Here is a 13,409-nt window from a genome sequence, read left to right as displayed (position 1 = left end):
ACAAGAATACAAAACTGAAAATACGATAGACGCTATATTATTGTATTACCTATCGCTACAGTATATTACAGTATCTTTTGCAGCTACAGCTACGTTTGCAGTAGCTAAATCCCTTCTCATTTGGGTTTAAAACAGGAATCTGTGTCTCTAGTGCTGTAGGACCATCGCCGTTCAACCTAAGTTCTTGACTATTAAAATGATCTCAGTATTCAACATGTAACAATAATTTGACATCTTTCCCTAGTTCGTGAAATAGTGAACATAGTGCTACAGGTCCTACTGGACTTGCATACGTGATACACAGTGTTCTCGATATTATAGAGATGTACATAGGCTAGTCACGGAAATGAAATCACGATCTCAACAAACGTACAATGAGAAAATCGGACGTTTTATCGCTTTTTATAATTTGTCACACCGCTTTTATTCTCGGGAACGATGTGAACTCGCCCTTTTACACGGTGAAGCCTTCTTGAAGCCAGTATCATTCTTATAAAAGGTCTCTTAGCTCAGTGTCTCCCTCTGGTGGATAATACAGAGAAGTGTTCCTTGTTTATGTCCCACCGCTGCACGACATCGATCCTGGAGGCCCGTAAGGTTCTTCATTGAGGTTTTCTTCTGCCCGCCGGAGCCGTCAGCCGTCTAAACAACTTGAAATACTCCTTGTCTTCAAGAAGCCGGAGAGTTCAAGACACAGGTGCTCTTGACAGCCAGAAATGAGCAAGACAGCTCTGCTACATCGGAGTTCCAGGTTCTCGGGTTTGGTTCTGGGCTTTGATGTCTACGTGGAATTTGCATGTTCTTTCCAGGTTTGGGTGGATTCCTTCCAAATCCTGAAAACATGCTGGCCTGGGATAACTGGCTGTTCTAAATTGCCTTTCGCTGTGGCTCTGGCATCCCATACAAACAGGGCAGAAGGTGGGAAAACTGGGATTTTCAGCAGTATGAGTGGCTTTCTGATAAACAATAGAGGGATGAGCTACAGTAAAAAAAGCTTAGTTAAGAAGAGGGAGATTTTTGCACTATTAATTTGTGTTGTATGCATGTTTTGCAGCTTCAGTATATTAAAAGACAGTTGTGAAAATCTTTGGAGTTCCTTGGCCTACCCTTTCCTAACACTTAATTCCACATTTGTGCTGTTGAGAAAACCCTAACCTAGGTTTTCACAAGCTTTTGAATTCAAATGTCAGGAAGCTGGGGTCATGGTTGACTCGCAGACTCAGCAAGTGCAATAATGTCAAAAGCATTCGAAATGTTCTGCTGTGATCTGCTGAAGTGGCATGAACTACAGCCAGGAACTCTCGACTGGCAACCCAACATTAAGTACCACACCATTTCCAGTTGGATAGAATAGCGAATCTTTGCAGCACTGGTTTATGGTAACAAAACAAATACATTTATGAATACAATCATTAAAATATAAACATCAACAGCTCTAGGAGCAGGGAACAAAAAGAATGACAGTTTAAAATTAACCAATGATCTCCTAAAATCCCTGTGCATGGAAGAAGCACTAGGAGCAAGATGACCTATTTCACTCCCCCCCTCCTTCACTGGATTGTGGTTCCTGTACCATCTTCATAAGACTACAAGCATCATTGTTTTAGGATCTCTTTTTGTTTGGTATCTTTTCTGAAATACGGCACTTGATGGGCACAATGAATCAGTTGGTGACGTTTAATTATTCTTTTATTAAGCATTCTGTCGCCGGTGATCAGCTTCGTCTTTGTTCACATCCATCTATATATAAATATACAGTAGGGGTTTATAAAGACTATTTTTGGCCACAAAAAACTGCCATAAATGTATTTCAAACGCCTGAGTTGTGATTTGATAAAACCATTCAGTCAAGGATTTGAGAGATTTAAAACTCCCCCAACACTCGTCAGTTTTGCTCACTGCTCTTTTGGAGCTGGACTGTTACATTCCATTAAAATCCAGAGAAACCGTCAAACAAACTAATTCACAATTCTCTGCAGTGCTAGCTGTGAATCCAAGCCGATTGGGGGAATTATTTTCACGATATGTAGAGGTAGATAAAAATGAAAATTTTGTATCCAGTCAGCTGGTGGTTAACAGGTTGGATGTGAGACAGGAAAAAAAAAAAAAATTATGCTGTGATCTATAAAGGAAGCACAGTTTCAAAAGAGCTTCAAATGTTATCCCATTGGCCTTTGATTTACTTAAGTAAGCAAGCAAGGGTAAACTCGATGAAATAAATCTGAAATTCTGGGAGAAATGAGAATTGTCTCTAGGTGGAAATGCAACATTATCCTACATACCTGAGAAAAGTTTTTAACCATTAAACCTGATCTTGTTGACATAAGAGTGACATAACGGAAAATAAAAGATGGAAAGAAAGACACGCAGAAGGTTTTCACCCCATTTTCTCCCTTTATTTGCCCACAGTAAAAGCTTTAAGCCCACGACTGTCAATTTTGTTCTCCTGGGCCCTGATGGCAGAAACCGCATCAATCATATCAAGCTGGACGTTTCGCACGATTCTCCTCGTTCCATTCCGCATCCCATCCCCACATGTAAATAAAAAAAAAAATCTCTTTCTGCAATTACAAACGCAAGTATAAAAAGAAACTGAGCTCGTGTTCTAGGTCTCACAGGTGAAGGCTTCAGTGCTGTGTGCTGAGATTGTGAGGAGCTGAAGATTGGTGAGGATTATGTCCGAGACAGACCACGGTTGTCCAGATCTTTCACCTGCAGAGCGAGAGAGAAAGAGAGAGAAATGCCATTTTATTAACAGGATCGTGAGTCTCTTCTAGACTTCCAATGCTGAGAAGTCCTCCGGGTGCGGGGCTGGTGTGTGACGTTGGAGGGAGTCCCCACCTTGTATATTCTGACTAGCCAGTGCTCTGTGGTGTAGGCCTCCTCCAGCACATCCAGCTCGAAGTCCTTGTTGCCGATCTCCGCGTTTCGTACCCTGTCGTAGCCAGGGGGGCGCTCTGCAAGGACGGGGGGTTGGGGAATGAAAAAGAGTAGGAAGGCAACGTTAAGTCCGTCTGTCTGTCTGTGCACAGGTATGGCAGCCATCAATCCACAGCCCTGACCCATCTGAACATTTCAGACTGTTGGTCATGGAAGAGACCGGGGCGCGGTTTGGAAAAGTAGGGGTGACGATCCTCGCCTCCTGGCTAAACTCCACCAGGGCCTTGTTCAATCCTCCTTAATTGAACTGCCGAAGCAATTGCTCGCTTCTCCACTTCCTGCGAAGGAGGGCGATTGTGTGGTGCAGGTGCAGAATGGCTGCCAGACATCACCCAGGCGGCACTTCCCATATGGTCTGGTGACTGGATTGCCTGTTTTCACCCAGGTGGACCAGGTTCTGGGAGTGCAGAACAGGCTGTCCAGCCATGGGACTGAAGCAATACCCTGGCTTCATTCAAGACACAGCAGCGGGGGATCCTGGGAAACCTGATAGTGGCTTGGGGTTATTACTCCTGACCTGGCTTGAGATGTACACGGCATCTTGGGAATAACTGAAAGGTGGGGTTAACGTAACCAGGTACGGCCCCCGTGCCATAAGTGGAAATATTTTCTATGTTCCCAATACAATTGAGAATGGTCACTCATACAACCAGAACGCGCCCCGCCACGCCCCCACCCAGCCCCGGCGCGGGTTACTCACTGGCCTCGGTGTAGACCTGCCCGAAGCGGTAGTAGCACATCTTGTACATCAGGCAGTTGAGGAGCACCGGCGAGCCGTCCCGATCCACGCGGAACTCGCCCGTGGGGGTGTAGTAATCGTGCTCCTTGATGTGCCGGCCCGTGTCCGTGCTGCCCCCGATCCGCACCATCCAGAGGAACTTGTTGATGTCTGAGGGGGCAACGTCAGAGAGGGGCTCTTCGGGGTTACGCACAAAAAAACTCTAATCTAATCTGAACACACCTCTTTTTTTTCTCAGGTACGTGAAATAAATCGTTAAAACCAACTTCTGAGTAAAGATAATGCCCAATCACCCCCTTCTCGTTTTTTTTGTAAGGGGGATTTCCTTTTAAACAGTACCGCTTACCAAAACGGTACAGAATTTTGCGGTTCTTTGAAATTCCTTTAGTCTACAGAATCAAAAAGAGGACACCGCCCAGGACTGCGGCTCCTGCTACATCAAGAAGGGAAGGGTCAAATGCATGCCCAGATGACCGCACTGCAGAGATTCCCCGAACTGCGGCAAAGGCACCGTCCTCTCCTTACCGTCTGATGAGTATCCGGTCAGCCCTCCGAATATCACCAAGACGTAGCTCACGTCCAGCTCCCGCATAATCTCATAGGCCTTCTCCTCCGTCGAAGCCATTGCCTGGCAAGGAGGACACCCGTCTGGTTAATGACATATGAAACCCGCAGACGCATTCCCAGAAGTCTCCTGCGCCTGCGGGTCTGCGTCCCCAGAGCCCGCCGAGGAGCCCGAGCTCCTCGGCGAGGCCGACAATACACAGGGGAGGTGCAGATCTGAGAACGCGCCGACAGAGCCTGCCCACCTGGCCCACTCTGGAGATGTGCGTGTTATTCCATGTGTTGTTGTCCACCAAGATCGTTCGATTGGCCATGGCTGTGATCTGGTACCCGTAATCCCACCAAGACATCACCTTAGCGTCCTGCGGGAAACAAACCACAAAACAAACGACAAGGTAAGAGCCCATGCCAACGATGAAAACAAAAACTAGCCTTCTCGCTGGACAGTGCTCTCGCTGGATCTGTTGAGGACGTTTTTTTTAATCTACCATTTGAATGAAGAAGGCTCATTTCTAAAACTTTTTCACCTGACTAGAAGACGTATTTTGCTACTAAGCCCTGCAGTACCAGTCTGGTACGACGAACGATAACTTTTTTTAATCCTAGCCTAAAAGAGGAGCGGCTTGTGGAACTGTCACGGTTTCCTGCTAAAATAATTATGAAAAAAGACTCGGGGGAAGGTGGGCTCATGCAACAACACCGCGGTCCCGGGGCGGGTGGGCGCGCGGACCTCGGGGGTGTTGTGGCGCAGCCAGTAGTAGGCCTCCCGGAAGTCGTCGAAGATGATGCGGCTGCCGTCGCCGCCGCGGGCGGACAGGACGATGGAGGGGGAGGAGTAGGCCTCGCTGGTCACCCAGGTGGAGTGGAAGGTGTAGGTGATGAGGAAGAAGGCCATGATCAGGATCATCCCACTAGCGACCTGCCAAGAGAGAGGGGGAGAGTGACTGACGTGGACAGAGAAGCAGGCACCCCCGTCTCTCGATGGGCAAGCTACGTCCAGGTGCTGCTGGCCGCAACCTTGCTAGATTGCCCGAAATGCAGCATTTAAATCTTCGTTTTAGTGTACTGTGTCTGTACAGTGTATTGTCTCCTTTTTAATTAAGACAGATTGGAGGTAGCTGTTGGGGTGTCAACAGTATGAAGGCTCAGCAGACACACTATAGCCACCCCAGAAAAATCCTCCTTTTCCCTCTCCATAATCTTCACTTTAAAACACGTGCAAGCAATGAGGTGTCTGTGCAACGTCAACAGGCAGATTTTTGTAACTTTTCACACAGTACAGACTAGGCATTGCTAAGATGCTCTCAGCAGTTAGCGATTTTTGTATCTTTTGTGCTTCCGTCTGTCATGTGTTATCTATCACACGTAAACAGCGCTGCGTTACAGATGTTACGGACCCAGGACACCCGACTCACCTCGTTCTTAATGGGGTAAGTGGAGTCCTGCTGTTTCTTGCTCTTCTTGTCGGGCCGGCTGACGTCCAGGTTCTTCATGTAGGTGGTGAGGACCTGGGAGACGCCGATCCCCGAGAGGATGCACATCACTGGGGCCAGAACCAGCATCAGCCGCACCTGCAGAGAGCGGCCCCATCAGGGATAGTGTGTGTGCACGCAGACACACGCAGGCACAGACACGCGGTGCGGTGGCTCTGTGGCACAGGATCTGCGCCTGTGGCTGGAAGGTTGTTGGTTCGTATCCTGCGGCCGGCAGAGGAATCCTACTCCCTTGGGCCCCTGAGCAAGGCCCTTCACCCCAACTGCTCCAGAGGCGCCGTACAATAACTGACCCTGCGCTCTGACCCCAAGCTTCTCTCCCTGTCTGCGTGTCTCATGGAGAGTAAGCTGGGGAATGCGAAAAGACGAATTCCTAATGCAAGAAATTGTATATGGCCAATAAATTGATCTTATCTTATCTCGTATACACAGACGGTCACACACATGTACACATATACACGGACAGTCACACGCATACACAGACACACGCCCACACATGCACGGACAGTCACACACAGAGACAGGTAGATGCACACAGAGACACGAGGAGGACCTGGTTCGTACACTGTGGGTACACCACCATCTCATTCATTTACTTTGGAGCAGGCACCTGACTCACAGTGGAATATAAGGACCCCAACCCCTGTGCAAACTAATCCCAAAAGATGCTCCTTGGGATGCTAGATGACATTTATTTCTTAAAACAAGACGATCGCCACTTAAATCAGGAGTCGGAAAAGGATTGTTATTCAGTACACGGCAGTTCCAACCTACCATGACAGCTGAGAAATACATGCTTGTGACGCCATACATGATGATGAAAATCCTGGCGTCTGAGAGGTTGTTGAAGCAGTAGTACAGCCCAACTGGGAAGAAAGGGAAATGAACACATCAGAACAAAAGACCAGAAACGAGATTCATCCTTCTGATGAATCTGCCCACGTGCAAAGCTGGATCTTAGACAATGTTTTGATATGTCAATGAAGACAACATAGGTTACTACACCTCCAAAGAGAGGCTTCATTAGGTGTTGTGTGAAATTTAGTGCCGTCACTCTTTGAGTGACTTTGGCAAAGTGAAAAGCTCCTGGCCGAAGCCCCGCGCCGTACCTGGGAACATGAAGACCAGCAGCTGGAGGTCAAAGTAGTAGGAGGACCAGGTGGTGGGCTGGTGCTCGGACACGGAGGCAATGATCGGGATGTTGTTCTTCGCGTAAGAGGGATCCAGCAGGGAGTAGAAGCGTCCCGTCCAGGGGGAGATTTTCCCTGAAAACACCAAGAGCTTTACGAACCCAAAAAAGCCTCATTCCACAAAGAAAGATACAAGTAGGAAGTAAGTAAGAAAGAGCTGCTGAATAATCCCATTTCAACCTTGGGATGTGCTGTGCCGTTTTAAAACGGATGAACTTGAACGGCGTCCAGCTTGTGTGCACTGTGTTCACAAACGTTTCTGTAGCTGTCCATAAATTATCACCCGCCCACTTGAATTAGAAAGATACTGAAACATTTGTCTAATTAGTTGGAATATGACAGAAACAATGGCATTTCTCAAAGAGTAGGGGTGTTACCCCAGTGTCCTGGCCAAATTTCCCCCTGGCCTTTACCAATCATGGCATTCTAATAATCCCCATCTCTGAACTGGCTTCACCACTTAGCTCTCCTCCCCACTGATAACTGGTGAGCATACGGGTGCACTATGGCTGCTGTGACATCATCCTGTGCTACACACTAGTGGTGGAGGGGGGCTTCCCCATTACCTGTAAAGCACTTTGAGTGGAGTTTCCAGAAAAGCACTACAGAGATGTAAGGCATTATTATTAGCTTATTAGCTTATTATTAGCTGCCAGCTGAAAGCCAACAAATGAAAGTGCTCCCCCTACCGGTCAGCATGAGCACTGTGCCCACGGAAAGCAGGATGAAGCCGACCAGAGAGATGACGCTCTTGAAGAGGATCTCGAACTGCTGGGGGTTCAGCTTGCTGCGCAGGTAATCCACAAAGGCGTGGATCTGACAGAGGCCGAACACGCCGAAGGCGGCCATGTGCTCGGAGGACTGCACCGGCTGAGCGAGGGGACAGAAAGGGAGAGGGTGGGACAGAGGAAATAACGACTTTGACAAAAAAAAAAGAAACGTATCGGGGGGACCTGTTCCACACACAACAAAATAGATCACAATCCCATTTTCTGATCGCTTTACTGTTGATTTAGAGCCCAATCCACCAAGATCAATCTCCTGCATTTGCGTGGTCACACATGCAAACAAAATCATTTAAAAAAAAAACCCCAAAGTGAAACAACACTCTTCCTACCCCTCCCAAGCAATGAAGTTAAATGACAGATTCACAGTTGGTGCAGAGAGCTTACCTGGAACCCCACAAACGAGATCTGCATGGAGAGGATGGTGCCCAAGCAGTAGACGGTGCAATAGGCCACATAGATCCTGTGGGAGAAGCGTCCCGTCAGCATCAGAACCAGCACGTGCAGCGGGATGAGGTTGATCAGGAACACGTAACCGCCCCAGGAGGACACCTGCAACCAACAGGAGCGCGGCTCAGGCACTGAATTCAAATCAAGACCTATTACTTCCGCCTAGCCTACTCACACCTTACATCACAGCCTGCTGCAACCATGGCTGCTGGTGCTGCTGTAAATGCCATTGTGTGTCTCTGTGTTGGCCCACCAGGTAGATACATCTGTTCTGACCAAACTATCCTATTCTCCTCCCCACATGTCCGGATGTTGCCCAGGCTGGGCATCATCTGAGTTGGATGCTGCATCACTGCCATGGATCCAAGAGGGACATCGTGGATATAGCTATCGTTTAGGAGGATTTTGCTGGTCTACAGAGATCTGCATGAAGTACTGACATACAGAAGACATGATGGATGGATGGATGGATTAATACCCTCATTTATTTATTTCCTTTTTTGTTTTAATTATATAATGTTACCATGCCCAAAGGGGTTGGGCAGCCAGTTGACTTTGGACCCCTAGAGTTTTTTTTTTCTCCTTACTAAGGAGTTTTTCGTTCCTCTTCGCCGTTGTCTTCTGGTCTTTTCTGTTCAGTCTTCATAAAATGTATGGTTACTTGCATTATTAAGCGCCTTGGGGTAACCTTGTTATAAAAGGCGCTATATAAAAATAAATTGAACCGAACTTAATCAAGATCACAGGGAAGTCACTCCTCCATGCAGAGAGCCTTCCCTGCTCCGGTCTGGGCCGAGGAACAGTTCTGCTGTGCAAGAACGGGCACACTTTCTAGCACAGCAGACACCCCTCATGGCATTACACTTCACATTAAGGGCTTCAGACACAGGAGACTGACCAAGGCGACCTACTTCTAAAATCGGCCTGACAAAGAAAAACTGTCTCTGCTGCTCACCATGTAAAAATAGGCCAGCGAGCACATGGAGGACCAGTAGATGGAACCAGTCTTCACCGCTTTGATCCACATGTAGTAGGTCAGCAGCATACAGAATATGGCAATACCTGTGGGATGAGAAAGCGTTTAATGTCTTCATTGGCTGACGGCAGGGGGGAAAAAAAAGCAAGCGAGACCTTAAGAAATGTGCAATGAGCTGCTGAACCCCCCTACCTTCATTGTCGTAGGAGCCGGCGACTGAACGCGATATGTATCCTGGCACCACGGCGATCATAGCTGCAGCCAGGAGCCCAGCACCTGCATCCTGGGAAGAAGACGGGTGGTCAAACACAGACTCGAGGACACAGGGATTTTCTTAAAGGGTATATTGTCACGTATACGCTGAATACATCCTGCAAATTGCTGGGTTAGATGAATCAGATGCTGGAGTCAGATGTGCTGGGAGAAATATTACAGGGTGCTTGCGCCTCCTTCTGTTGTGTCTGCACTGTGCACATTAGCAGTGCCCATCCTCAGCCCACCTCGCGGGGGGTGCCTCACCTTGAGCTCCTTGGTCAGGTGGTACGTGACGATGGCCGTGAAGGAGGAGAAGAGGGGCGCCAGGAACACGCAGACGTTGCGGATGTCAATGGTGATGTGGAAGAAGTGCAGCACGTGATACAGCGCCGCCGAGGTGATCATCAGCCCTGAGGGGCAGGAGAGAGGGGGAGGCTGTCAGTTCCCGTCTCGGAGCAGCCCAGAGAGCATGACGCCGTGAACAAAACATTACGGACGTACGCGCAAAAAAATCTACTTAACCAATATAGCAACCAAGTCTCATTGTTTGGGTGGCGTTCTAGTGTCCCCATAAATTAAGCAAAGACGTCACTTGGCATTATCGCGTGTAAGAACACAAACAATATGAACACGCGGGCCTGCTCCAATACGCCTTATGCGAGGATTGCACTAACTGCACAGTGGTAGCTCTCCAACAGATGAAAACAGCAACATTTCTCCCCCCCAACTACAAAACAGGGCTTCACAAAGTTGGTAGCTTTACCTTCCATTGTTAAAATTACATGACAAAAAGCTTTTATCGCATTCCGCTCTCCAGCAGAAAAGGAAAGGAGCGTCAGGAGAGACAAAGCATAAGCACTTTCAAATGAAAGCACGACTATCTTTGTGGATAAGACTGGATAGCTGTGTGCGCTCCAGGTGCTTTCCACAAATGCCTGGTCACGCAGGAATCATGTCAACTGCTTTTAAACTAGGATGTAACCTTCCCCTCAGGCCAAAGTGTAATAATCTGCAGTTCCTGGATCCCAGATTCAGACTGACTGCATACCAAAGCACTATTTTCTCTGTCAACCTCTAGAGCCCAACCTGGATAGATAGTGCCCCCAATAATTCTCCCCAGGGGGTACCAGGCTCTGTCATCGAACCAGTTGTGAAACTTGTAGAAGCCTTCTTCTGCCAGGAAGCGGGTGGTCCGGTAGTTGAAGTATCTGGGAACGCAAACACACAACACAAAGTGCGCACACTGTGATCCAACTGCCGTTTTGAACTGAAGCATTTTCCCCTCAAGACCAAAGCCCCGGACTAGACGGGATTATTTTTTTAAAAGGTAGTTGTGGGTTTAAGTACACAAGGAGACCAAGTAAAAGCCAGAAACAAACAAACAAACTTACGGGTCAAATTCGTGGATCACGCTCTCGAACCGCAACACGGAGAAGAGCCGGGTGGAAAAGGCTGCAGAACACGAGGTCAGAGGTCAGAGGTCACCCCGACTGCGGCACATTCATCTTATTCATTTTAGCAGACGCTTTTATCCAAACTTGTAATCATTTGTACAGCTGAGCATTATTCTACTTGAGCAAACTGAGTGAAGCGCCTTGTTCAAGGGCATAACACCATCAGGGATTCAAACCCACAGCCTTCCAGCTAAGTCCAGAAGCCATTTCTCAGAGCACCGATGCCCATTTTCACATTGGCAGGGGTCAATATGGGCTGGATATGGGCAAACCGTCTGCTGTTTACCAACCACCATCCCGCTCCTCGTCACGGTCGGACACTCACACAGCACTGCTGCCATGGACAGGATGAGCAGCTTGAGGAGGGTGTCCTGCTTCTCGTAGGAGAGCCGGAGGAAGCCCAACTTCGTCATCTTCGCACGGGGAGGGGGCTCTCGACCTTAACACCTGCAGAGGAGGGAAGGGAGTGGTCAGAGGGGCGAGACGAACAGAGAGCTGCACTTGCTGGCCATCCTCTTGCCAAGAGCCTCAGAATATCAGGCCTGCATCTTGATGTACAGTACAATCCCAAGCACCTTGTTTGTTCAGCAGGCTCAGGTGAAATGGTGGCTCGCGTGAGCGCATGATACACTCAGAGCACACAGGTGCAGGGATAGATCGAAGGAGAGAGAGAGATAGAGGAGCACAGTGTAGATGGATGCCTGGGCTTTTATTACGTTCTTTATGGTTTGCACTTGGCTACACCCAAAGTGATGCACGTTTGTAGCTTACTCAAGCCTATAACAGCACTGCCCCAGGATCAGAACCTACAACCTTCTAGTGAGGAGTCCAGACCCTGATCCACTCTGCCACACCGCTGCCTAACAGCACTGGTGTCGGGTATGATACACAGTTATGTGGTTTCACATCCCATCACCTCCTGAATTTAAGGATTTGCAGATTCTCACATTGTATTCAGAGCACAACTGTTCAAACTCCTTTTAAAACACCAGTCCAAAGACACAGAGACACAAAGAGCATGATATTCTATTTTTCCCCACACTATTTAACCCAGGGATGTGCAATCCTGGCACTGGATGGTTAAGTTTGTCTGCACCTGAAGAGTTGGGGGAAGCTGTTAAATGGGCTGAATTCAGCCAATAATTAAGCCCGAGTTACACGGTTAAAAGCAGAGTTGGAATGAAAACCTGGAGGTACGCTGGCCCTCCAGGATCAGGACTGGACTACTTTGATTTAACTTGACACTGCTGTTTAAAATGTAAAGCAGACTGCATGCAGGCTTTATAGACTGTATAAAAGGCGGGGGGAAACAAATCTATAAAACACTGAAGGGATAGTAAAAGCGGTTTTAAATAAAAATGGGAAATTAACAGCATTACAGCAAAGTAACTGCTCTCACAACGACTTAAAACACCCCGAACGAAACGTTTCTCACGCTTGTTTCTGAGAACAGCTTTCATTTACACTGGTCTTCGGGATAAGAAACATTAGAAACGATGTTTAGAGATAGGAGTCCGGGCCCTAGGATTCTCTTGGGATCACGTTCACAGCACCTGAGAATAAATCACTAACTTGCAGAGAGGAAGAGATCTGATCGAAGTCACCGCTGAGGGTTACAAGCAATTAAGAGCTCCGGCATTCAGGAAGATTTACAAAAGCAACCCGTGTCCAAGAAACTAAGGCGGTTACAGGAGTGAAGTCGGTAAACTGTTTACTCAAACCCCAAAACAGGAATGTGACCTTCTGTTGGCCTATTTTCCAGTTAAAAAAAAAACAGAACTGGAACAGAATTTAGTGCACAAATAGAAACGATAAAATACGAGGCAAGAAAGTTGCATTATGCCAGTGTTAACGAATATCGCTTTGTCAAAACGCTTTTAAAGTAAACCGCAGCTGTTCTCCCACACCCCACAACCTCTTACAACTCCGCTAAATGCACGCATGCTTCGCGGTTATCTTAATTATTGCGCTTGGTAATTTTTGTGCAAATCCAGGTGCTGGTTAGAATAGTTAGCTACGTATGGATGGCTTGCAGATGGAACAGAAGCTTCTAAATTACCTGCAAAAAAAGACTCTATTTTGACTCCTGACAACAGCCGCTGTCGGGCTTTCAGCTGCACATGCTGTAGCGATGTTGTGAAAATTGATGTTGTCTTACTGAACAATTAGTTGTGTTAATTACCTTCTATCAGTCCCTCTAACCCCTCCACGGCTCCAGCTTCTCACACTAAACCTTTCCGACTCACACTACCCTGAAAGTGGCTACGCCCCGCCCCACTAGGCCGGTGCAGTCTTCTATTGGCTATTCCTCGGCGATCGGGACGCTGGGCACTTTTGGATTGGCCAGGCAGACGTCCATCAACAGCCAGGCAGGCGCGCCCACGAAGACTAGTCAAGTTTCTCTGCTGCTCCAGCAGTGACGTGTCCCATTTAGCAAGGAGCGGAAGCGAATTCAAAGCGGAGTGCTTTCACTGCAGCGACCCCGCGACGTTGGAGGCGATTTACTAATGAAACGCAAAGGGTTTATAGTACAGAAATACAGTAATACTGTTTTTTTCCCCTC

At 47.8% G+C, this 13,409-nt stretch overlaps 1 protein-coding gene across 2 annotated transcripts; it reads right to left on the bottom strand.

Moving 5' to 3' along the window:
• Window positions 1-2,374: 2,374 nt before the first annotated feature.
• Window positions 2,375-13,179, bottom strand: stt3a (STT3 oligosaccharyltransferase complex catalytic subunit A). 2 transcript variants are annotated; one of them, XM_088619239.1, is made up of 18 exons: window positions 13,029-13,179; window positions 11,172-11,293; window positions 10,784-10,844; window positions 10,479-10,600; window positions 9,657-9,802; window positions 9,330-9,420; window positions 9,117-9,223; window positions 8,099-8,263; window positions 7,616-7,796; window positions 6,846-7,001; window positions 6,511-6,602; window positions 5,659-5,814; window positions 4,974-5,162; window positions 4,489-4,605; window positions 4,205-4,307; window positions 3,641-3,829; window positions 2,842-2,957; window positions 2,375-2,712 (listed from the first exon to the last, which is right to left on the bottom strand). In XM_088619239.1, exons 2-18 carry the CDS (start codon window positions 11,257-11,259, stop codon window positions 2,674-2,676), a joined length of 2,118 nt encoding a protein of 705 aa, XP_088475365.1. In that variant the 5' UTR covers window positions 11,260-11,293; window positions 13,029-13,179; the 3' UTR covers window positions 2,375-2,673. The 2 variants fall into 2 exon arrangements, with proteins under 2 accessions (XP_088475365.1, XP_088475366.1); XM_088619240.1 differs by having other exon boundaries at window positions 12,906-13,063.
• Window positions 13,180-13,409: the final 230 nt, after the last annotated feature.

Source organism: Lepisosteus platostomus, chromosome 25 (assembly GCF_059453375.1).
Source record: "Lepisosteus platostomus isolate fLepPlt1 chromosome 25, fLepPlt1.hap1, whole genome shotgun sequence".
NCBI lineage: Eukaryota > Metazoa > Chordata > Actinopteri > Semionotiformes > Lepisosteidae > Lepisosteus > Lepisosteus platostomus.
Note: the sequence above shows the minus strand (reverse complement) of the source record. Positions and strands in the feature narration are given on the sequence as shown.

What these genes read in the sequence shown, in the direction of transcription:
- stt3a (XM_088619239.1), bottom strand. Translation starts at nt 11,259, where the DNA reads ATGACGAAGTTGGGCTTCCTCCGGCTCTCCTACGAGAAGCAGGACACC. An exon ending in GTCCATGGCAGCAGTGCTGT is followed by an intron (nt 10,845 to 11,171) that starts GTGAGTGTCCGA and finishes CGTGTTCTGCAG; the next exon opens with CCTTTTCCACCCGGCTCTTC. An exon ending in ACATCTCCAGAGTGGGCCAG is followed by an intron (nt 4,308 to 4,488) that starts GTGGGCAGGCTC and finishes CCTCCTTGCCAG; the next exon opens with GCAATGGCTTCGACGGAGGA.